Genomic DNA, 24,542 nt, shown 5'->3' on the forward strand with positions numbered 1-24,542 from the left:
CATTGTGGCTATTTGCGAGGGATGCTTAGAGACTTAGATTCTGCTTTGCTTACAGAACTGGAAGAGTTCGTGGGGCTTCCCAAAGTGGCGCGTGACCTTATAGCCTATCTTTCTCTGCCTCAGAGGAGTTTTGGTAGTTTAATTTATTAGGATAACTCATGCTTGCAATCAGACTGTGGCTGGGGGTAGCTATATTATACTATATTATAATGATTTTTCATAGGGTATCTGTTTTATTTTTCATAATACTGGTGGTGGTGGGGGGTGTCTGTTTGAATGTCAATGCTATTTTTATGGTTCTGGAGATATTAGGTGACATAAGCTTAGAGCGGAAGAGTAGCTGGGGAAGACAGAGTTACACAGGAAAGACAGAGAAAGAGGGAAAGAAGCCCTAACACAGGAGGGCACGGACCCAGAGAAGATATCAGTCAAGCTCCTATGAGCTACACTGACAGGGATGGTTTTGTGTATGCTGTGGTCTGGATTGTTGGTCCTAAGTGCTTCTTGTTATGATTTGGAAAAATCAGTGCAGTCTGATATATGGGAACGTTTTTTTTTCTTAAACATTTTATTTATTTATTTGAGAGAGAGAATGAGATAGAGAGAGAGAGCATGAGACGGGGGAGAGCCAGAGGGAGAAGCAGACTCCCTGCCGAGCAGGGAGCCCGATGCGGGACTCGATCCCGGGACTCCAGGATCATGACCTGAGCCGAAGGCAGTCAGTTAACCAAATGAGCCACTCAGGCGCCCTGTGAACTCTTATCTCTCTATAAATATTAAATATTTTTTTCCAGAATGAAGCACTACATAAAATGTTAAAGTTTCTATATCTTAATTTTCAAAGAGATACTGCAACATATTATATATATATCATATAAATATGTTAACTATGTTAAATTAATATTTGCTAAGTGGAGTACAAGGCGTCAGATGGTGAGCTGAAGTTCAACAAGAGACCACAAGAGAAACAGAGAGGTTTCACACGTCACGGGGGAGGTACACACACGGCACGCCTCGAGGGGCCACACAGGTTGGTGATGGCCGGGTGGAGACTGAGACAGGACCTGGGGCACATGCCTTTATTAGGGTCTGTGAGTAGAGTGCTTTGGGCTTCCTGGGCTAAGGCTGGATGAGTCAATTCAGAAGAGTGGGGTTTTGGTAAACCCCATGGTGGTCTCATTTAGGGGGAACATAAGGCCTGCAGGCACTGGTAGGCAGGGGAGATTGTTGATCACAGGGGCTATTGGGGAAGTCATATCAGGGACTTACAGTCGCTCGTGAGTCTGAGGGCTGCTCCCCAGGGTGTGCACCTGTTTGAGGGGCTAAGGTCAATTTAAGGTCCCTGCAGGCCACATTGCAAACAAAATGGATGCTGGGGCAGCAATGCTATGGATTAGCTTAGAGAAAGAGATATATATGTTATATATATATATGATGTATAAATATAATATAAATATAATATTACCTTTTCAGTAATCGTAATGGTAACTGGGATTTAAGGAAGGTTTGCAAGAAACTAGTAGGATGATGTATGCCCTGAAATAAATCTTGTCCAGGATGATGTGACATACTACCAACACCAGCGCTTACAGAAAATATCATTTACACTTGACTCTTAATACTTATCTTTATTATGAAAGTGTTTCCAAAGTAAAATGATTCTCATAATAATGATTGCTTCCAGAGATCAAGAATGAATAATTATATTTTCATATAAAAATCAGCAAAACACAGTAACAATACATAAAATAATTCTAACTGGCTAACAGTACATCATTCCATTTCTGACAGAGATGCTCAAGCACTGAATTGTCTTAAGAAAACAAGTAAGATTTTGTCACCTATCCTATTTCTCACTGCAAATTGAAAAAAAAAATCAAATCCCCAAACGAACCCTCTCCTCCTTGCTTGGCCACAAATGGCTATGGAGGTAACCGAATCTGTGGGCACACCAAGAGCGGATGAGAATCATAGGCTTAGAGGCTTTATGAAACTTTTGGAAATCAAACTTGGAGGGGGTACTTCATCTTTAATGAGTCTCTCAGTTAAACTCCCAGAATTGCCACACAACTGTTCCTATTACAGAGCTAATTTATCTTTGGCAACTAATCTTTAAAAGCCTCTAATTTTTTAAGGGCAGTTTTACAACGACAGTTTAGAAAAATTACTGTAGATCCAAGAGGGGGAAAGAAATGATCTCTATAAAATCTAATTTTTCACTTAACATAGAAATCATACCAACAGCTGTTGTCCCTGGTTTCCAGGCCATGCAACATATAGCAAAATAGGAAACCAAGCTTTCATGGACCTGTGTGGAGGAAAACAAGCTTACATGGGCACAATACTTTTTAAGAAAAATGGAATCAGTCAGAGAAAAGAAGTATGGTAAACAACTGATCCAAAGTCCAGCCGATAAGTGACAATATTTTGGTTTTCCTTTCATCAAGGTTCCAGGAGGCTGAAAGGAATGCGGGTGGATGAGATGAACAAGACAGATCTCGGGCTAACCGTCCCCTCCCATCAGTTCCTGGTATTCTTGAGAAAACCTAGTCTTGTGAAGACACCATAAGATAACGCCATCTGGCTGCAGAGACTTATTTCTTTGAGCTGATGGGGTCTTAGCTTGTGGCCATTTGCTAAGCTAGTCCTTTCAAAGGCTTCAAGGCTGAACTTAAGTTACAAATACCTGGAAAAGGCTAAGGTTCTCCTTTGGGTGTCTGCAGAGCTTACAAACTGTTCCTTATCATGTTTTATGCTAATAAAGTTTTCTCCATGAAAACCAGCATCAGCTATGCTCCCTTTGAATATATATTAGAGACGTTACAACTGCACAGAGTGGACAAACGGACAGGCTTCCTCAGGGTCTACTAAGCATCCCTTTGAGGAGGGGAGGGGACTATATATACCACAGGGTCCTTTTCTGGCCTGCTACTATCAAGAACTAAATAGTGTGGCCACAGTGAACCAGTACTAATTACTACCTGCTGCATTATGCATGACTTCAAGAACTGCTTATGATTACTGAGGCTATTCCTTTCATGAACAACACGCTAGACAGCAAGCACAATAACCAGAGAGAACTGCATTTTCTCTTCCCATACAAGTTACTTAAAAACTGAAGTGCCTTGTCATCACTTTCTCATCGGGCTGACTTTGATCTAATTTGTTTTTTTCTTACTTGAATGTTCTAAAGATTTCAAGGATACTAATATTTATCTACAAAGCAGGAATCAGCCAAAGGCAAAGAAAAAAAAAGTAAGTTAATTAGTATCTTAAGATCTCAACTATCACAGGAAATGTAAACAGTTAACCTTTTATTTCCCAAAGGATTTCTTGAAGCCTCTCTGGACATAATGACATCATCACATACACAAACAGAATCTCTTAACACCTTTGGAATTATTCTGTACACTTCAAATTAAGAAAAAACTACTCAAATATTCAGGCAACTTTGGCATTAACATTTCTGAGAAAGGGACAAAAATAACTCTTGATACAAAGTCATGAACAGAATGGGAACAATCATGGGTGTCCATAAAACTTTCTCTGAAGAGCTCTTTTGCAAAGACTCAGGTGAACTGAACTGAAACCTCATTTTTTACTTCAGCCCAAATAACAATGAGGTTCAAATACACAAAGTGCGAGATCCTTTCTGCCTAAGGTAAAAAAAAGCATTTGGTTCGCTCAAATCCAAACCTCTATCAAATACTCAGAATGGATAGTTGGCAACAGAACGGGACATTTTGAGGTCCACCCACCGCCATTTTGGCTAAACGTGGCCTGATTTTAACTCACTGAAGAGTTATTTCTCTCACCCAACTGCTTGCTTTCTTTGGGGAGCCTACCTTTCTTCCTAGCTCATTTTTGTCAGATGCCTGTTTCGTCATCTGATGGTACCTCAGGATACCATCTATCTAGCAGCCTGGCAGGAGTTGGATGTTAATAAAACCTTGGGATGAAACAGCAACCATATGCATTTTTTTCAACATTCAGCTTAATCATCTAAAATACTGATAGTTAGTCTTCTATTCTCCACATGTATATCATTAAATTTGGAAATATGAACTACATTTGGCTTATATGCTGACCTTAGGTCCTCTGTGATCTTAGCCTGAGGCAAGAGAAAGGATCCTATCAACTCTCAGCCGGGTGAGTGGCATGAACAAGAAGTTGAGAGGGAGGTGGGAAGATTCTCTTGTACATGGTGGATAGTTTTCATGAAAAAAATATGGATAAGGATGAGTCAGTGCTATTTTGGTTTTATGTTTTTGGAGAAACATACATGTACGTACATATCACACATTGTCCTATCATTTATTGACCCAAGGCCAAATTCTACTTGATTTTCTACTTTTTTCTCCACTAAGAGATCTAGGAAAGCTAAATAGCATTAGAGAATAAAATATTAATAAAATATTAATTTTTCTAGACTCCTTCTTACACACCCTCTTGGTACCCTGGAAAGGTTTGAATATGACCAGGAGGAAGGAGCTATCAATACGGGCTAAGTTAATTAATGGGAAACAATACTTTCAGTAACCTACAGCTGAATTTACAAAATACACTTCCAAAGCTATGGCCTGGCACAAGTAGAAGACAAGATATCTCACATTTTCTTCTCTCTCAGTCTTATCTTGCCACCATGATAAGTGGGAGAAGTAGACAGAAATATATTATTTTGTATCTTAACAGGTCTACAAACACCACTTTGATTAATCAAAAAGAACTCTTTGTCCTAAAACACAAAATGAAATAAAAATCTATAGATACATAGGGGACTGTGTTAAGTGAACGTCATTGGTCGCTGAGGCTCTGAGTATTCTCAGTCCTACTTCCAAGTGACTTTTGGGAAAAACAAAAAATTGCTTAGATTTGTCTTTGCTAAGGACAGACTCGATTTACTTCTTTTCATGTAACTCCACTAAACCATTAATTTATAAGCCGATCTTTTTGAAATTATTCTGTGGTGGAGTATCAGACGATCCAAATTTGAACACATGGTGGTTCTCTGGTTTATTTCTCCCTTTGTGAGGACTTGCTCCAGGCACTAAAGCAAGGTACAATTCACTCTTCTTCCCCATATTTTAGTTGATAAGAAAGGAAACTTTCACCTTCTCAACATTTTTCAGCTATAACATGCTTGCCGCTTCATTTTATACATCTGCATTTTAGCAGATGTTCAGATGACTAACAAGTAATTTTGATGTTTTATGACTGGTCTCAAACCATCCACAAATCACACTCCTAGATATACCCCTGTTTTGTGAAATAAAATAATAAGGCTTTATGAGAATTAGTTGCATCGTTTTCTCAATAAACAAGCAGACATATGTCTAAGGCTTTCAATTATTACTATGGGCCTTATCAGAAACAGACTATTTCATATATAGGTGGGGAAAGATTTAACATTACAGTGTGAGGTTTTTTGTTTGGGAGCATTATTTTAATGCACAGGTTGCAAACTGTTGGCACAAAGATTCATTTCAATTTTTTCAAAAATTTGAATCGAATGTGAATGGCTGTAAGCAGCACATGCACTCCCTAGTATTTCTGATGCTGTTGTCTTTACTATCCCCTGACTCACACATTTATGCTACTGCACTGTGGTTTTGGACTCTTGTTTTGTTTTGTTTATGAAGTAAGTGTTTGTAATACCTTTTTATTCCCTCTTACTAAAAGTTGGAAGGAAGGAGATAAAATCTTTGGTTTATGTGAATGGGTTTTCTTATTTATACATACATAACACTGCCATGTAGGAGACTATAGCAACTTATTTTTCAGCATCCTTTCTCATTGCTGATATTGCCATAGTCCAGTACAATTTTTATTATTTTTTTCTGAAAATAGCTCTGTTTGAATAAAAATTCCTAGAAACCGAACAAGTCTTCAAAGAAGCAAACCAAAGGACTTCAAGTGCAACACTACTCAGTTTCTAGCAACAGGAGAGTCACTCTGGGTCATATTTAAGGAGAAAGGACAAACAGTAAAATCGTCCTTCTCCCATTGGCTTTATTTTGCTCAGAAAAATCAAAATACCAAGATCAAATACTAGATATCTAGCGCACTTCCTTGAATGCTGGTTGCAATAAAATGCTTTATGCTAGAGCTGACCTCTGCCAACTGTTCAAAGTCTCCTTTGCTGTGCCAAAATATACTTAGCTTCTTTTTTTCATGACATGACAGAAGATTGCTGTAATTATAGGGGTAGTTCTGAAATCTGGCTGAAATCAGCTGTTCTCTTTCTGTTATTCTCAGATCATGGGACAAATTCCCAGTAGTAAGAGTGATTTCATTGTAGTAACTATGACCTTAGGCAAAGGTCCTCCTTCAGAGCCAGAGCACTGACCTCTTAAGAGGGAATAAACAAACAAACAAACAAAACAACAAAAACCAAAAACCAAAAATAAACCTCTGTAACCTACAAAGTTCATCTCCAGCTAGCTACCATACTCACTGAAGACATCTTGGCTGTGTGCACAAAAAATGATGTCTATTGCAAAGCAACTTAATACAAAACAATTTTTTAAAGTTCTCAAAAAACCATATTCTTTGATTTGAACTGCTAATTGACCACGAAGAGGGACAATTAAAACGCCTAGCTCATCCTGCTTAAACTTTACACTGGGAAAATGGTCACTGAGGCTATATAGGCAATTTCAAAACAGGCACTGTAACACAAAGAAAGCAAACCTATTTGGAGCAGTATGAGAATCTTGCACTGGGTTTTGCTTGCTCTAAGTGACAAATTAAATTATTTGATGCTCCTATCAAACTGAGTTACAGCAATAGAAAGGGGTGGAAGCAGATGGAGCATCTCCCTCACTGTTATAAACCCAGAGAGTAAAAGGAGTGAGGAAACCCTCTTTTGTCCACAGATTTACAAACAAAAATGAAATATAAATAATACTTTAAGACAGTACAAATGCAAATACTGTTCCCTTGTGTCAATTACATATAGCATGCCTACGTATAAAGAATGGTAATTCTTCTTCATTCACAGACAGGACATATGGCAGTGCACTATTCAAAATGCTTTGATAATCCTAAATTTTGTTTCTGGTGCTGAGATATAATGAAAGGAACTGCATTTGCAACTTTTAAATACTTCCAGGAACAAACAGTTCACTTTGTTCGGGACTTGTAGTTTTGAGTAATTAATCATCCACGGAGCAAGACCCAGTCAGGAGGTACCCATTGGTACCACTGGTCCCATTGGTGGTGGTTGAAGTGTGAGGGTTCTTCCCTGGAGGTTCGGAGTCTTCCTCATCTGAGCTAGACTCAATATCACTTCGATCATCCTTGGACACCTGTGGAATACAAGAAGGTGAGTGTAACCAGCTCCTAAGGACTCATTAAGCTAGGGCATGGTCAGAGAGTACATGTAATCATACATGAATGGAAACAGATGCAAACGTTAAAAATCGAAGAGGAAAGGCACGTTGCCATAACAGTTAGGTCTCCTGCAGTGGAGATGTGCAATTTTGGTGACAAGTCAGTTATCAAGGAATGGAACACAGGTGGATTTAGGTATCACAGGGGGCTAGACATGCTGACCTCTTTAAGGTACCTCTGGACGATGAGAATGTACTAGACCCTGAAACCCACTCTTACTGGTAAAGTGACATATGATAAAATTGGAATGGCATTATAGGAATTTGGTACAAATGGATCAATTTACTCTCTGATGGTCACATTCCCTGTGAGAATCCTGTAAAGGGATTCACCACACTAATGGAGATATTTATTAGCTTAGAGAATTTAAAATGTCATTCTTCTTGGCTTTGTAATATATTATTTGATGACTTAATTTGTTTTTCTTTTCTGTCTGCTAAAATTAAGTAGGAATTTTGTTTTATATACTATGTGACAACTAATGGCAGGGGGGGGCATTTTGGGAACCTGCTGGGTGAGGTCTAGTTTAAAATATTTCCCAAAGAAAATCTATTGACCGGATCATCACAAATGGGCTTCCATCATTCCAAAGTTCTTCAATCCTCTACCCAGTCTCCTTACGTAATGAGGATGGCAAGCTCAGGCACCAGCATATGCGTTACCATAAAGGACAAAAAAAAAAAAAGTCACAGTCTAGCAAGGAAGTAATTTAGGGAGAGATTAAGAAAACACTCAACTGCTTTTAAAATTAAAATAGTTTGAACCTCCTACTCTATCGTCTAAATTATGGTAAGCATTTTTACCCAACATGCCTTAAGACCTCTGAGTGAGCACCATTCACTTATTTTCCGAGTGGGGTGGCAACAGGGACCTGGGGGCCTGGGGGCCTCGCTTTGTAGAAGCTTTCCCAAATCCAGCTGCCTGCCTTTCTCTAAGAAGTGGTGTATCAGAATGAACTGAGGGCTTTTTCACATCACATCCTCTCTGTCACGCATGCCCCCCACCGGAGAAGCCACCCTGGCTGCAGGACAACGTCATCTCTGTCAGGTGGGTGGGGACAAGGCCGGGTGAGAGTTCAGAACTGCTGCACTTTTCTAACCAGAAACAACCAAATAAATACGGTACAAATGGACTTCACTCCAATGCCCCCTGCGATGAGACTGAACACACACGGATCATCTCCAAGAAGATTTAGATACCGAAAGACCAAAAGGACTGAATTACTTAGGATACGTGAACTTAAACAAACAAACAGGGGTCACAAAGACAGCATGATAGTAAAGCTCCAAGACGTTTAGACATCCATTAGTCATAAATTAAGCTGCTAATAGGAAAGAAAACTCCAGTTTCAGAGAGTGATCAATTTACATTTGCATGCTTAGTAAGATTATTTGTAATTGCATTTGGAAAAAAAAGCTTATACTTATGTCACCTTCAAGGAAAGGAATCATTTAAAATGTCTCAAAATAACCCATAGAAAAATGGAGCCCATAACCCATGGCCAAGATGAATTTAACTGCCCTAGGTGAACAGCAAGGGTAGTTTAGATATTCTGAAGCCTGACACCTGTAATGAAATTAATAATCGTCTCTTGGTAAGACTGAAGGAATAATTTGGAGAGGAGACATTAGGTCTGGTGGAAACAGCAATGCAATAAGGATACAAGTAACCGAATCCACCTGTCCTTGCCTCTTTGTCTTCGGCTACCATAGCATTGTGCATGTTGATGTAATTTGTATCCAGAGGAGAAAAGGAGTGTTTTTTTTTAACAGAAATACAGGTGCTCATTTTAAAGAATATGAGGTCACAGAGAAAAAATGAACTTTCCCCTCTGAACAACTAATTGATCGAAATACTTTGGATTTATGTAAGAGCTGATACTGAGAACTGGCTGCACAGTACGTGACTAGATGTCCCGAGCCCCATGAAAGGAGCCAGCTCTGTTTACCTAGCCAAGGACCAGGTGCTCAGGGCAGACCAGGCAATAGCTGATGCTCAGGCCTCCATTCTGGACCATGGTGATCCTCTCCCCAACTCAGTTCTGGTTCTCCTACTTCACTTTTGTCTATTTCTGGTTTTTTAGCAAACATGCTAAACACCAATGAAAAAAATTCCTCTCCTTCTGTTGGATGATGCAAAATTTAGCAGAATGCAAGCTCACACAAAGGGCACTACTACCTGAGCTGTTTCTAGTATCCCTTGCACGTGGTGGGAGCCACACTTCAGTTAAAGCCAACTGATTAGCTAGAACAATATGCATGGAAACAAAAGCATCTGAGTGCCCCTCCAACAGGCTAAAGTGGCATCCAGAACAAGGAGAGAGAGAGGCATGAGGAACTTACATGTAAAGGGTTCCACTTCCCAGCCTTCCAGGGTGGCAGAAGGAAGAGAATAAACAATGAAAGTAAGAAAATGTCACAGAGAATGTTCTGGAAAAGTCACTGCTCCCAGGAAACGTTATTTGAATCAGCCTCACGAGTCCATATTTAAACAACGAGATTTAACTAAGTTTTATTGGAAAAATCATAAATGGGCATACTGCACCGAGCAACCTTCTCATAAAAGAAAAGAAGTTATTAAATTTCTGTTTGGCACAAGTTTAATCAGAGAAGGACCATGGGAGACAGAGGGAGAGAAAGAACACAACAAATAACGTATCATCATTAAATCTAAAATTATAAATGCAGATCGGTAGGAATCATCAGTAACATTGTTCAAAAAAATTAACTTAAAAAATTAACTAAATAGAAGAAAATGACAATTTGGTTTGTGTTTCCAGGAGGTTAACATAACACAGTAATAATAAAAAAAAAAAGAAGAACCAGAAAATATACTTTTCTGGGACATATCAGAAACAGTAAGTTTCATCTTACCTTGCCTTTTGAAATAGCTTTGCAAGCTATTTTTACGATTAAGTAAGACCAGAAGCAGTTCAAGCCTTGTATTAGCAACAGCAGTAGATTAAAAACCCACCAGGAAGGGTAAGGTCCAACAATCTCCCAGCTTTCAAATAATGTGGTATGTAACACCCTAAGGAAAAAGAGAAAGTTAATCACTGAACACAACTTTTCACTCTGCCTTCCAAGGAACATCAGTTACTGCATAGAAGCACAAATCCAACAATACCCACTAACTAGTCTCACCCTCCAAGGATGGTCTGAAGTCTGACCAGGTACTTCGAAGAGTCATCGCTGAAACTAGTTCCCTGGTGTCATAACATTCATTTTAATTCTAGCTTGAACCACGTACTTCTGCTCCTCTTTCTCCTGCTATTATTTCTTCATTAATTTCCATCATGTTTTTTGGTTGTGACGGTATCTCTTGCTACTTGTCAAAAGGCCTGTTTTGTTTTCAAAGTTGCTTTTGGTCTTTAAGTAATCGTGAGGAATACCATTGAGTAACATTACAGTGCAAGAAAAAAAGGGTTAATTAATTTTAGAAACACTAGTTGATAAGTTTAAGCTGTATATGTAGCACAGTGGTGGTTAGAATATACTTAAGACCTAATCCCTCTCCTCAAGTGGTTTACAGTCTAGTTGGGGAGACCCTACAATGTACTTAATTCTATAAGCCTTCCTCTGGGAAAGAATTGACAATTAAAAGATACCATTTTGAAATGATGCTTGAGATGAGTATTGGAATGATTTTTAAAAAGATTTATTTGGGGGGCAACTGGGTGGCTCAGTCAGTTAAGCCTCTGCCTTTGGCTCAGGTCAGGATCCCAGGGTCCTGGGATCAAGCCCCACATCGGGCTCCCTGCTCAGTGGGGAGCCTGCTTCTCCCTCTCCCTCTGCCTGCCACTCTGCCTGCTTGTGTGCTCTGTCAAATAAATAAATAGAATATTTTTTCTTAAAGATTTTATCTATTTATTTGTCAGAGAGACAGAGGGAACGTGCAAGCACAAGCAGGGGGAGCGGCAGGCAGAGGGAGAATCAGGCTCCCCGCCGAGCAAGGAGCCCAATGTAGGGCCACCCAGGTGTCCCAATAAATAAAATCTTAAAAAAAAAAGATTTTATTTTTATTTATTTATTTGAGAGAGAGCGCACAAACAGGGATCGCGGCAAAGGGAGAGGGAGAAGCAGACTCCCCGCTGAGCAGGGAGCCCGACCCGGACTCGATCCCAGGACCGAGAGATCACGACTTGAGCCGAAGGCAGACACTTAACCAACTGAATCACCCAGGCACCTGGAATGACTTTTTTTTTAAAGACTACTTGAATATAATAAATGGGCTTCATTTTAAGAGTGTATACATGAGGTAGGCAAAAGTATTTGAGGTAATTGGTTGTCTCTATAATCTACCATCAAGAGCAGGATGGGCAGCCACCTGGGGCAGGTACATAAGGACTGGTTTCAGTGCTTCACTCTTGTCCCTGCTCTGCCCTGTCCTATGCCTTTAGAAACTGATTCATTCTCCTGGACTCAAACCGCTGCCATAGAGAAGCACAGTACCCACAGAATTTTGCAATCACTCTGACTTCCTTGCTTTCCTCCTTTGTCTGGACATCTAAGCATGTTGGCAAAACTCATCTATTTCCACCATCTGCCACTGCAGCGCTCACTGGGACCCCACAGGAGAGGTTAGGTGGACAACATTTAGTGGCTAAGGGGTAGGGATGGAAAACTTGTAAGACATAGACCACTTCTGCAAGAACAGAAGACAGATAGAAAATTTTAATATAAGAAAGAATGTGATGAGTGCTTTGAGGGAAGTTAAGAAAAGTACTTTGTCAGTTCACAAAAGGAAAAAAAAAACCCCTCACTTAATGTGCAGTTGGGTTAAGAGGTAAAGAAAAAGGGAGAGTGAATAATAGACACAAACAGGCTCTCTATCCCTGATTTCAGCAACCCACATTTACAGACCAGAATGAGATGCACAGAGTATGTCTATCTCCTGTCACACTAGTTGTCTCTCAAGAACAATATACAATAAACATGGGTGTGAAAATCTCAAAATCAATAATATGGAATTAAATTTAACAATTCATTACAAGTATATTACTCTACAGTATAGTAGAATTCATTCTGGTGGAAGGGGACAACATTAGGAAATCTGTTAATATAATGTATTACATACCCATAGGCCAAATTGGGACAAACCTAATTATTTCAATAGCACTGAAAGACAGTTGGTAATGTTCAATTCCCCATTGCTGATGTTTAAAAACTAGAACTCAAAAGGATTTCCTTAATATGATTTTTACCCAACTCAAGTCAGCCATTGTCATCATATTTAACAACACCAGAGTTATTGCCTTTATAATCAGGAACAAACCACAGCCAGCCAGCATCACCATTATTATTTAACACTACTCTGAAAGTTCTGGCCTTGAGTGTGGTAGAAAGTCAAAGACTTCATTTCAAATACATAAACATTAAATCTCTATAACTGTTTTAGAAACAGCAATCAAAATTTCCAATAATAGGGAATGGTTAAGAAATTAGTTTTCATTCTTATTCCAGAAATTATGAACTCACTCAAGTATTAAACATGTTTCAAGAGTTTCTTATGATAGAGAAAAATATGTAATATCACCTCAACTTCATAAAATAAATACTGTTGACCCTTGAACAATGCAGGTCAGGGACACCAACACCCTATGTAGTCAAAAATCCATGTGTAACTTTTGAATCCCCAAAAACTTAACTACTAATAGCCTACTGTAGACCAGAAACCTTACCTATAACAGTCGACACATATTTTGTATATGTGTTATATACTGTCTTCTTTCAATAAAGTTAGCTAGAGAAAAAAAGTATTAAGAAAATCATAAGGAAAATTCATTTATAGTACTGTACTGTATTTATTGAAAAAAAATCCATGTATAAGTGGACCCGTGCAGTTCAAATCCATGTTGTTCAAAGGTCAACTGCAATTGTACATATATATGCACCCACACACAGAAAAAAACAGAAAATTATAATTCCTTGAAAGGAATTAAACAAAACCATTATAGGCTTTCTTTGGTGCATTAGGGAATTTTGTATTTTCTTCTTTACATTCTTTTTTTCCAAATACATTACAAATAATTAGAAAAAAAATACAAGTTATTTCTAAGAAGGAGCACATTAGGATAAGCCTGTATTTTAGCCTTGTTTATTATCCCAAGAGACAGCCATTTTTTTTTAAACACCAGTTTGCAAGCCAGAGGACAACAGATCTAAACAGCGTCCAACTCCATGGCAGTGAGGGAGGACCCATAGATCTTATGCTTTTCTATCTCCTGCACCTTGCAAAATACCCGGAAGTAACATACTCACTAGACATGTTGGTTGATTGTGTGTTTGTTTAGTAATCAAATAAATAGGCATGTACAAGACAGCTCTGGAATAAATCAATTTTATTTCAGAACTAGCTCTGCTTCCTGACACACTATGTTTTGACATTCAGAGGGAATCTAGTTTCATTTGAACAGAAAGAGGTCCTGTAGAAACAGCAACAATGATTGCATTATGCTATTCATTAGAAATTAGCCTTTGCCAGATTACAGGTTGAGAGCCTTTCTCACCATTGATTTGCTTGGCTTAACTTGAACAGGTGTCATGCAGTCACTGGCGACATGGCATTCACATTCATTTCTGAAATGCTACATGAGAATTCATAGGCTTCGCCATGACAATCAGTGGCACCTCTGAGACACTGCTCACAAGTAATGGGATTTCCTTGAAAATTGACTTGGATGCCTGCAGAGACACTTGGGAAAATACAATCAGTGCACCAGGTAGATCTCTCAGTGAGAAGTTTGGTAAGAAAACCAATATATTAGGAATTTAGACTGGGGAGAGAGATCTCATTATGCCACCTGGACTGTGAAAAGCAGCAAACCCAGGAAATGGGGTCTTTGTTTAGCTACAGAATGTTTGACGCGGAAATTGTTCCTTTTCAGGCAAACTGTTGAAATGGTGACTATAGGATTTTATCCTTTCTTGGAGGTAAGGGTTAGGAGTATCTACTTTAATGATGCTATTGCAAATTTACGGTCTCAGTTCTGAAGAGGGGTTATCTCTAAGCACTGATAGAGGGAGGCTTCTGGGATCCTGGAAACATTTTGAGATCTTGATCCATGTGGTAATTACGCAGATTATACCTACATAAACTTTATAAATGTAAAAATCTATCAAGCTATACACCAAACAGTTGTGCACTATACTATATATGTGAATTATACCTCAATAAAATAAAATGGGAAAAGTACTCTGGGGGGCCAAATGTCATCAATTTGCAACCTCTGGCTTGCATAATCACTATAATACCAGTGTTCCCCCCGCCCCCCGACAATAATTGGGTTCAACATATGGCTTCTAAGAAAATAGATTTTTTTTTCCTTTCTCAAATAATAGCCCACAGCATCAAACCTCCTGCCGTTGCTCAAATCATGTGATGGACAGTTTGCAAAGGAGGCAGTTAAGGGACCAGAAAGGACCATTTGCCTTTTCATTAATTTAGGCTCACTCAACCACTAGATGGCACATCACACACGTACAAAACATGCTCAAATAGGTCTTTTCTGCCAGAACCATCTGCCAAGGTGTGGCTCCCAGCACAAAAATCACTCCATCTTTGGGTTACACTCTCCTTTCTAAGAATCTTCCTGAACAATGGAATGAGGAGGCTTCAGTCTGCAGTTATTTCTTCCTGCATGATTCTTGATGAAAATGGATGCCTGCAGGGCAAAGCTGAGCTCCCTGGGCGATTCGTTGGTGATGTGTAGATGCACCAGTTACCACCCCAACAGATTAGCCCTGATGAGTTATTTTAATGGATGTTTAATGAATCATAAGAATTTAATTTGACGATGCTTTAGGGTTACTTGTGCTGTTTACCTTTTATGGATTCTTCATCTTAAACTACCACAGAAATATTATACAGACTATCCAGAGGCAGGGATATATACATGCATACACAAGAGGAAAATTTACAACCTTTTTTTTTTTTTAGCAAAGAAAACACAGTAGTCTCATTTTAATATGATATTTAAGGACCTATATTCTAAGCATCAGTGTGACTTCTGCTTTCTCAGGCCTCAGAATTCTGTAAGTCTCATAACACAGCACAGTACAGAAAGATCTCCACTGTTGTCTCATTTGGAAAAGCTATAACCAATGCTTCATTTCTTCATTCTTATGACTGGCAACTCAAAGTTTAAGTTCGTTATCTTTAATATGTAAAGGTAATGAACATTCTCACTTTTGGCTCTAATCTTACTTTTAAAATACTCCAGTAACTTACGGGTAGGACCATATAGTGGTGATTGAGATGTTAAAGAGCAGAGGCCCAGGTGCTCTCATGGTGTGGATGAGTCCCAGGTGGATGTCAATGATGAGCCCGAGCCCCTGACCACAGCAAGGACCACAAGGCTTTGCCTCACTCCTCACCCCCACCAAAGAGCCCCATCTGAGCCCTGGGTGGGGGTTTCTGAAATGATCTATATAAAAACCACAACAATAACTGGACCCATGTCTAATATCCAAAGAGAGCAAAGACTGCTTCTCCAGGAGAATCGGGGTCAGGGTCTCACTTTGAGCAAAGCTGCATAATGCAAGTGAGGGTAGGTTAAAAAGTAACATTTGCTTTCGTCAACATTAAGGTGTTCTTTACTTCAGAGCTTCTGAACGGTCTTGATTTTGCTTTCCTAGACAGACTTCAGTATATTTCATGGTGTGTGTTTCTCCAGCATATATTTTCCTTTGAACTTACACAAAACATAAATGAAACAGATTTGACCTAAAGATGGCCTAATAATCTGCTGGCATGTTTCACTCATTTTAAAGTAGATGCTGAGAGAAAAGCATTTAAAAATTTACTCTGACCAGAAATGCTGGTACTTAACACTTGAAAAAAAAAAAAAAGAGTCTCACAATTAATTCACTGTGATAAGCAACCCCTCTCCTTCCTGGTTTTCCTAAGGTAATAAAAGCTCTGGACCTAAACAAATATCTTTGTCAAGTGTTGGGTAGTCAAGGCTGCAAAAGGCTTAAAGCCACGCTTGTAATTTTCTTTTAACAAGACAGTCCCACCAGCAGCCCAGGTTTCTCCAAGACACTGTTGTTTGTTGGCAAGTTTTTTAGGAGGACAGCTCTGGGTAGCTTGTAGCATGGGTACCTAATTATTTTTGAACAACAGACTCATGAAGTCTGTAGCAGAGAGAGAAGTAATTTCTCTAACGGGAAGCTAAAGTTGAACCCAGATGAACCATCCATCTTTCATCTGGCAATGGATATACCGCTTCTGCCTTATTCCCATCCGAGTAAGACATGGTGGGGTCAATTCATTTATTTTTACTTTTTGGTCCTAGCCTAGCCAGACTTAGGTATTGGTCACTTATACTCTTGTTAAGTGGTGACTTCCTGGCTGGGACGGCTGTTTTTCTCAAAATTAGTCACTGCCCTCTTGGTGCTCCCTTGCCGTCTGTCTGCCTGAATCCCCAACTCTTCCACTGCCTGGTCTGCGTGTCTGTGTCACTCATCTGCCGATTTGAATCCCTCTAGCCAAGGCCATGTCCTTCAGGATGTATCCTGCTTCCAACATGCTTCTTTTCAACCCTCTGCCTAGCTCTTTGTTGCCTCCATACCCCTTAAAACAGACTTTTGCCTGATTCTCTATAGCTGTCCTTTACTGAGTAGCCACCGTGTTGAGCACTGTGCCAAACATATTACATATATTTCTTCACTTAGTCTTTTCAACATCCCTGTAAGATCCCTGTATAGTAGGAATACTTATCCTAGCTAGTATTTATTGAGCATTAACTATATGCCAAGAAATAGGCTCAGGCTTTACATGGGCTCATTTAATCCTAATTTTTTTTTTTTTTTTGTGAGGTATCTATTTTACAGATGAAGAAACTGAAACAAGGAATATAAATAACTATGTCAAGGTCAGATCTAGTAGGTGGGGGCCAGCTGGGATTCGAACCTACCTGCCTACTAGTCTGGGCCTTCAGGCCCTATTATTCCTACAGTCTTTATTCAGCTCCCCCAGACCTTTCCTTAGTCCTTCACCCTTGGCCCGGGCATAGGGCCAACCCCTGCCATGTTACAACAAACACACCTGCTGTTGTAACATTTGTGCTTCCTGTGGCCTGTCATTCCCTGCTCTTTTTTCCTGGGATTTTTAATCTCTTAGGTTCATCACCTACTTTCTGATAGCCATACCAGGCCCCTCTTGCTTAAATGACACGTTTAGCTTATTTAACTGTTTTCCCACATGGCCCACCCCACTCAAACCTTAAATCCTGACCGAATGATCTCCCTGACTGGACATGATATAATGCCTTTCACTATTACTTTGTCATGTATATGAGACATTCAAAATATAAAAGCAAAGATCTTATTCTAAAAATGGGAGAAAGTGGGTGAGGTGTCTTGTGCCTGCTCGACAGGTAGACATCTCAGAGAGCCTCAGATTCCAGGAAATCATTCTTGCAGTTTTCTAAGAGTATAAAACCATCACCCCATCATCACAGGGTTAGGATGGACCAGGCTCTGAAACCTCCCCAAATCTGCCCACTCTTCCCCTGAAGGGCTGCTCTTTGCTCATGTCCACTGTAGGAACCATTCTTTGCAGGACCAGTGACAGGTAAGCACCCCAGGCCAAGGTGGAGCAGGAGACTCTCACTGCTTGCTGTGGGCTCCTGGACCTTTCCTCCCGTTTCCCTTCCCTTGGGGGATCTGAACAGTATTTGTTGTAGCAGTGAGAGAAAACAAAGGCCAAATGCATACGAGGGCAGAACTCTGGGTTGTGAGATTCTCTCTCACCTTCAAAGTTTCTGAGTCTAATCAATTAAGTCAAAGTAGAAAAGCCTGACCATTCTTAGAGTTCACTGAACTTGTTCCTGAGGGAACCCAACGGGGCTCCTACAAGGAAGTGCAGAGGGAAGGTTTAGTGGCCTTGTAGGAAGATGTCCTTTACAGCATGGCTGTTTACAACATGAACACAGGCTGCTGGAGTTACCTGCTTCTTGGGAATGAGCATCTTCCATTCTAGCTGCCCATTTCAGGTAGTAGCTGGGATCTGGGGCCATTTGCATTTTCTCATTAGCTTTTTAAATAGCAACGTCTGGGTGGGAAGATGTTTAGGAAAACCTAAACTTTTAGGTCAGAAGAGTCTGCAGTGTGGTAGGCCTGTGGTTATTCCCTTGACTGCAGCCCACGGGAGTGATGTGGTCCGCACATTCCCTGGAGAATGACATGAGGCACATAGCACCCATATTCATGCCTGTGTGCTGGGATTTCTACGTGGAGATTTAAAATGAGCATCTCCAGAGATAAATGTTGAGAAAGCATGAGTAAGATATGTCACCATCTAGTCGACTGAACGATTTAAGAGAGCTTAGATCATAGTAGTACTTCCATTGGAAAGATGTTCGAAGAATTTTCATGTTTATTAGACTTAGTCTCATTAATAACCTATAAAGTTGGCAGGTCAGATACAATACCAAATTTTTGGTCAGGAGACCAGGATCTCAAAGGCTTATTTAATTATCTGAAGTCACAATACTGTATTTTTTTTTTTAAGACTAATTTATTTGAGAGAGAGAGAGAGGTGTTGGGGAGCAGAGGGAAGGGAGAGAGAATCCCAAGCAGACTCTGTGCTAAACTCAGAGCCCGAGATCATGACCTGAGCCGAAACCAAGAGTCAGATGCTCAACCAACTGCACCACCCAGGTGCCTTGTTTTTAATTTAAACACATATCTCTTGGTCTCCTTCTTTTTTTAAAAAAATTTTATCAAAACAGAGGATGTGTACTCTTCATAAAACTTTGAGCAAAAAAGAGCTAACAAGGAGGTTCAGAAGACATCATGTTTGGGCTAACAGGCTAGCAAGACAAGGAAGAATGCTGTCCCTCTGCCTCTTAAAAATCCCTTGAGAAGGTTCCAGAAGTTCCCCCAGTGGCTCAGTGAGAATCTTCATATTAATTATTCGGGGATCCAACTCTACCCATTTTGTTTAGAAGCTTGAAGAGAGTCGGCATTATTTTAGAAACTGTGTGTGTACCACAGGTATTAGAACTTTCTGTCAGCCCTACCATCATCTACCTAGAAGCCTGGTTGTGAGATCTCTCTGCCTTATCAAGAAGTTTTCCTAGACTAATGAATCCAATAACAGGTTAATCTGAAATCACTAAAACAAACAAAAAAAAACCAGCAACAACAAAAACTCAAAACTGAACAAATATTAATTATATATTTTTAAAGAAAAAATATATATCCTCACTAGTGTATGCATGCGTCCTCTGGCCCTTTAAGAAAAACAGGCCCACTCATCGAGCATGCACCAACTGGCTGACAGGTCTAAAAGGTAAGCTAAGGAGTATCTTGTTCCTGAAAAACAGACCCTCCCTCTTCCTCCTTCCTGACTGACTTCCTTATTCTCTTATCTCATGTCTTCCTAGCTATGACTCTGACCACAATTACTTCTAACTTTCTGAACCACATAATTTCATCTGGTCTCCTCAGTGTTTGATGCCTGATTCCCCAACCCTCTGGAAAACTCTGGCTTGCATTATGCTCCCTGCTCTAGGTGTCCCTGTCCTGACTCTGCCCCCAACACCTCCCCATACTAAGCCATGCCAACACTCCTTCCCCTTGCCTATAGGTAGAGAGGGAGGGTAGAGGCAGGGTTTGGGGGAGAAAGAAGGGTAAGTCTCTGACTCCTACCTAGGTTGTATTAAATCTGACTTCTAGGAGCTTTGTGGGAACATGATTTTGCGTGTGACATTTCTACACATGTAATAAGTCACATTATATTGGATTCTAATGACCTCATCTCTGGAAAGTGTTACCAGTACCTTTTTCATTTCTTTCTGTTTTTATTTAATGTTTCTAGGATTCAATCTTTAATGTATTTTTGGGAAATATGCCTGAAAATTTTGGAAATTCTGCTGCAAAGAGAAAATGCATCACAGGCCTACAGGCTTAAGGGACACTGCAACATATTATCTAGCTGGCAAAGAGATACAGTAAAGGTGTCTGAAACAAAGAACTGCCTCCCTAGAGTAAATCAGAGTTGATAAAACCAAGTTGGAAGAGCCGAAAATCAAGGAAAACAAGCATATAACTACTCCCCATCCCCCAAATAAGAGGAGGGGGGAGGAAAAGGGAAAAAAAAAACCCTCTAATAGAGTGAATGCAAAATTGCTTTTGCAGGCTTTAAAAGTTTGAAAGAAAAATAACAGATATGAAACTATATGCATTGAACAAGAACATGGCAATTGGTGAACAAAAACATTTATTATAATCATAGCATTCTAGCTAAAAAAAAGCATTGAAATAATGCTAACTATTGGACTCCTGTAGAATGGACATACTTGGGAGTGTGGGTGGGAAGTGCACTTACTCAAAAAGGAATGGGCGGTATTGAGTATTATGTCTGAACTGTACATCAGAACACCTGGATTCTATGCTTAGTCTTGATTCACTGATGCAATGATATTGAGAGTCTTTTTTTTTTTCCCCCAAACCTAAGATTCCTTATCTACAAAATAAAGACCTAGGATAAGATGATTATTAAAGGTTCTTTAAACTCTAACAAAAATATCCATACAAATTCTTATGTTTTTAGATTTACTTAAAATTTTACTTTTTCTGATTATTTCTCCATGTATGAGAGCCCAGATGTATAGATGCATTCTTCTCAAATGAGTCACATTCTTTTCTCTGAACTTAAAACTGGACAACTAAAGCCAAGAAAGCAGGAAAGGTTTTGTTTTGTTTTACTTCCAGAAATATGGGGAAAAGTAAGAAAGTAGAAAACCAGGCAAGATGTATAAAACCTCATCTTTAGGGAAGGGACCAATGAAGGGCATAAGGCCTTGAGAAACTGTTGTATTTATGACAGCAAAACCTCTGCATAACTGGCTCGACTGTGAAATAGCGGGGGCAGCCCTAGCTTTCAGGAGCAGGGCATTTTGATTAGAATACAATGGCACAAATGTAGGGATCCAAAGGGGTTCGTGCACCCCAATGTTTATAGCAGCGATGTCCACAATAGCCAAACTGTGGAAAGAGCCAAGATGTCCATCAACAGATGAATGGATAAAGAAGATGTGGTATATAACTACAATGGAATATTATGCAGCCATCAAAAGGAATGAAATCTTGCCATTTGCAACGATGTGGATGGAACTGGAGGGTGTTATGCTCAGCGAAATAAGTCAGTCAGAGAAAGACATGTATCATATGACCTCACTGATATGAGGAATTCTTAATCTCAGGAAACAACCTGAGGGTTGCTGGAGTGGTGGGGGGTGGGAGGGATGGGGTGGCTGGGTGATGGACACTGGGGAGGGTAATGCTATGGTGAGTGCTGTGAATTGTGCAAGACTGTTGAATTACAGATCTGTACCTCTGAAACAAATAATGCAATATATGTTTGAAAAAAAAAAGAAGATAGCAGGAAGGGAAGAATGAAGGGGGGAAATCGGAGGGGGAGACGAACCATGAGAGACGATGGACTCTGAGAAACAAACTGAGGGTTCTAGAGGGGAGGGGGGCGGGGGGATGGGTCAGCCCAGTGATGGGTATTAAAGAGGCCACATACTGCACGGAGCACTGGGTGTTATACGCAAACAATGAATCACGGAACACTACATCAAAAACTAATGATGTAATGTATGGTGATTAACATAACAATAAAAAATTAAAAAAAAAAGAATACAATGGCTACAGGAATTCCTTAGTAAGCACCCGGCTAAGCTTTATTGTGGCTGCCAGCTACATGCCCCGTTCCTTGCTCACACACCATCAGTCGTTTCTCTGTGGAACCGGGCAGTCAGGAACACACATGGCTGGGTGTGACTTGTTACTGGAAGTATATCCACAGCCCTTGGCTCACATTCGATGTCCAAAACCACAAACCACTCTCAAAACCAATATTCTTACCATTTTGCCCCCATGACCAGTATATACCTCTACCTTATGTTGAATACAAAAAAATGACATCTCCGAAATTAACCAGACATCCTGGGTCTTCTTTCACCAACCCACGCAACTGTATTCCTGAGAGGGATTTTAAGATGGATAAGATTAGGTATCTATACTCAGAGAGCTTACAAATAAGCATAGGAGAATAGACAAATACATTGATTGTTAGGGTAGAGTATCTTATTATAATAAGTGTTCCAGGCAAAGGGAGTATTTTGAGCAAAGGCTTCTGTAGCCTGAAAAAGCAGAGTGTACACAAGGAATGAATCATGAATAATCAAACTGGGTACCTGCAAGGCACTCGTGAGAGAAGGAATGTTAGTTGGCATGATTTAGTGGAAGGTCTTTCTTGCTGGGAAGAGAAATTTGAACTTACAGTGGAAAACAAGGGAAATTCTTGGATGATTTGGGTAGGAGTGGGTGGGTAGGACTGGATTAAGGCCTTGCTTTAGGAAGAATCTTGTAAAAACTGTTTGGGCTGATGATTTCCATCAGGAGAGAGAGGGTATGTGGGGATGTTGGGTAGGAGGCTACCACAGAGATCTTGGTAAAAGGACATCGGGTCTCAGAAACAAGAGCTAGGGAGAGAATAGCATCTTTGAGAAACATGCCTGCTCTTCAGAAACAGTGCCCAGTGATTGTAGCTCATGGAAACAAGCACTCCAGAATGGTGCAGAACAGTGGGAGAGAAGGAAGAATAGGAAGAATGAGGTTTTTCAGGTGAGAACAAAGCCTTGAGTTATTTACTGAAATAGCACTGGCTCACATTGGAGAGTTCACACCCCATCAACCAGGAGCGCTCCCTGTTCTAGTACAGTACCTGGGTGCTGCCAGACCACATCCTAAACCACATCCTCAGTCCTATTCTCTTTAGGAAGGTGATCAACTCATTTGTAACAATGGGTTATTAGTATCATGGTAAACAGTAAGTTTCCCATTCACATTCAAGCCCCCAGATTCTTTTAACCTGATACTTATTGCTGGGACCTCACAGGGTGTGTCAGCTGTATCAGTTTTGAGGTAAATCAGGGTCACTGCTATCATTGATATTCAGCTCAGTGACACATACCTGTCTTTTGCATAACATGGAGGCAAGCAAAGATAGCAAGGGAAGCTTGGTTAATTATTTGGTAACCAAGAAAGTTAAGTGGAATTAATTTTATTTGCATTAAGTTTGTACTCTCTGCCCAAGACTGCTCCTACTGTGGGGGGAGGGGGTCCATATTAGCGTGCCTCACAGAACTCATAATCTATTTGGGGAGCAGGGGTTGAAATATAAATTGGCATACTGTATTTTGTGGGTAGTGTTACAATATGTGTCAAAATGTGCACATCTACTGACTCTGTGATTCTATTTCCAAACATTTGTCCTAAGGAAGTAATCAGGGATTTGTGAAAAGATTTAGCTCTAAGGATGTTCACTTAAATATTATTTATAATAGCACACTACTTGAACCATCCTAAATAATGTCCCAAAATAGGGCACTCATAAATAAACATGACCTTTTCATAGGATGAAATACTCTGTAACCAATAAAATTATGTAATAGAAGAACATTAATGAAATAGAGAAATGCTTACAGTACAATGTTAAATGAGAGAAGCAAAGCTATAAAACACTGTGTGCAGAATGATCCCATTTTGGTAAAGAAAAAGCTGTAATTGTAAGCCCATGAAATGTTAGAAACAAAGACATCAAATTGTGAACAGTGGTTATCTCAGAACTGTGGGACTGGGATTTTTTTTCTTCTTTGTGGTTTTTCAGATCCCATAAAATTTCTATAACGAATATTTAACTGTAATGTGTATAGAATCACACAAATAAATTTAGTGTAAGTTAAAATTTTGAGAAAACCATATGAGAATGATAATAGATAAGTGCTAACAGAAGTCACTAAAGGTCTTAACTGGGGCAAAGTGGGCACGGATTTTCTCAGAGCCACGTGGGTTTCCCGAAAGCCACCTCCACTAAGTCTCAGAGCATGGAGGGGCAGCCTTCCTTGTCAAAGCCCCAGCCTCCTGCTCCGGACGGGGAGACGGGAACGGGCAGCACTTGTCCTTGGTGGCACCAGCTGCTGCCCCCTGCCCCTTCAGGCTGGCACTGCTCCCTGGGAGAAGGGGTGCTCCCTGGGAGTACTGAGGGGGAGTGAGACCAGGGAAAAGCAGGGCTCCCTCTCTGGGACGGGCTGTTCACAGTGCTCACGCCAGAGACACGTGAACAGTAAGTAA

At 40.0% G+C, this 24,542-nt stretch overlaps 1 protein-coding gene across 2 annotated transcripts in view; it reads right to left on the reverse strand.

Annotated features, from left to right (window-relative positions):
* Positions 1–1,613: 1,613 nt before the first annotated feature.
* Positions 1,614–24,542, reverse strand: part of CERS6 (ceramide synthase 6) — a 315,522-nt gene continuing 292,593 nt past the window's right edge. The window contains exons 9-11 of one of the 2 annotated variants that reach the window (XM_088021650.1): positions 10,266–10,422; positions 9,735–9,758; positions 1,614–7,307 (exon numbers count right to left, since the gene is read on the reverse strand). In XM_088021650.1, coding sequence (XP_087877776.1) covers positions 7,155–7,307; positions 9,735–9,758; positions 10,266–10,422 — 334 coding nt within the window. In that variant the 3' untranslated portion in view covers positions 1,614–7,154. The remainder of the gene's footprint in view (positions 7,308–9,734; positions 9,759–10,265; positions 10,423–24,542) is intronic. The other variant, XM_028122522.2, reaches the window with a different exon arrangement.

This window comes from Eumetopias jubatus, unplaced genomic scaffold (assembly GCF_037043125.1).
Source record: "Eumetopias jubatus isolate StellerSeaLion01/CBP00866 unplaced genomic scaffold, mEumJub1_p1.0 scaffold_3, whole genome shotgun sequence".
Classification (NCBI taxonomy): Eukaryota; Metazoa; Chordata; class Mammalia; order Carnivora; family Otariidae; genus Eumetopias; species Eumetopias jubatus.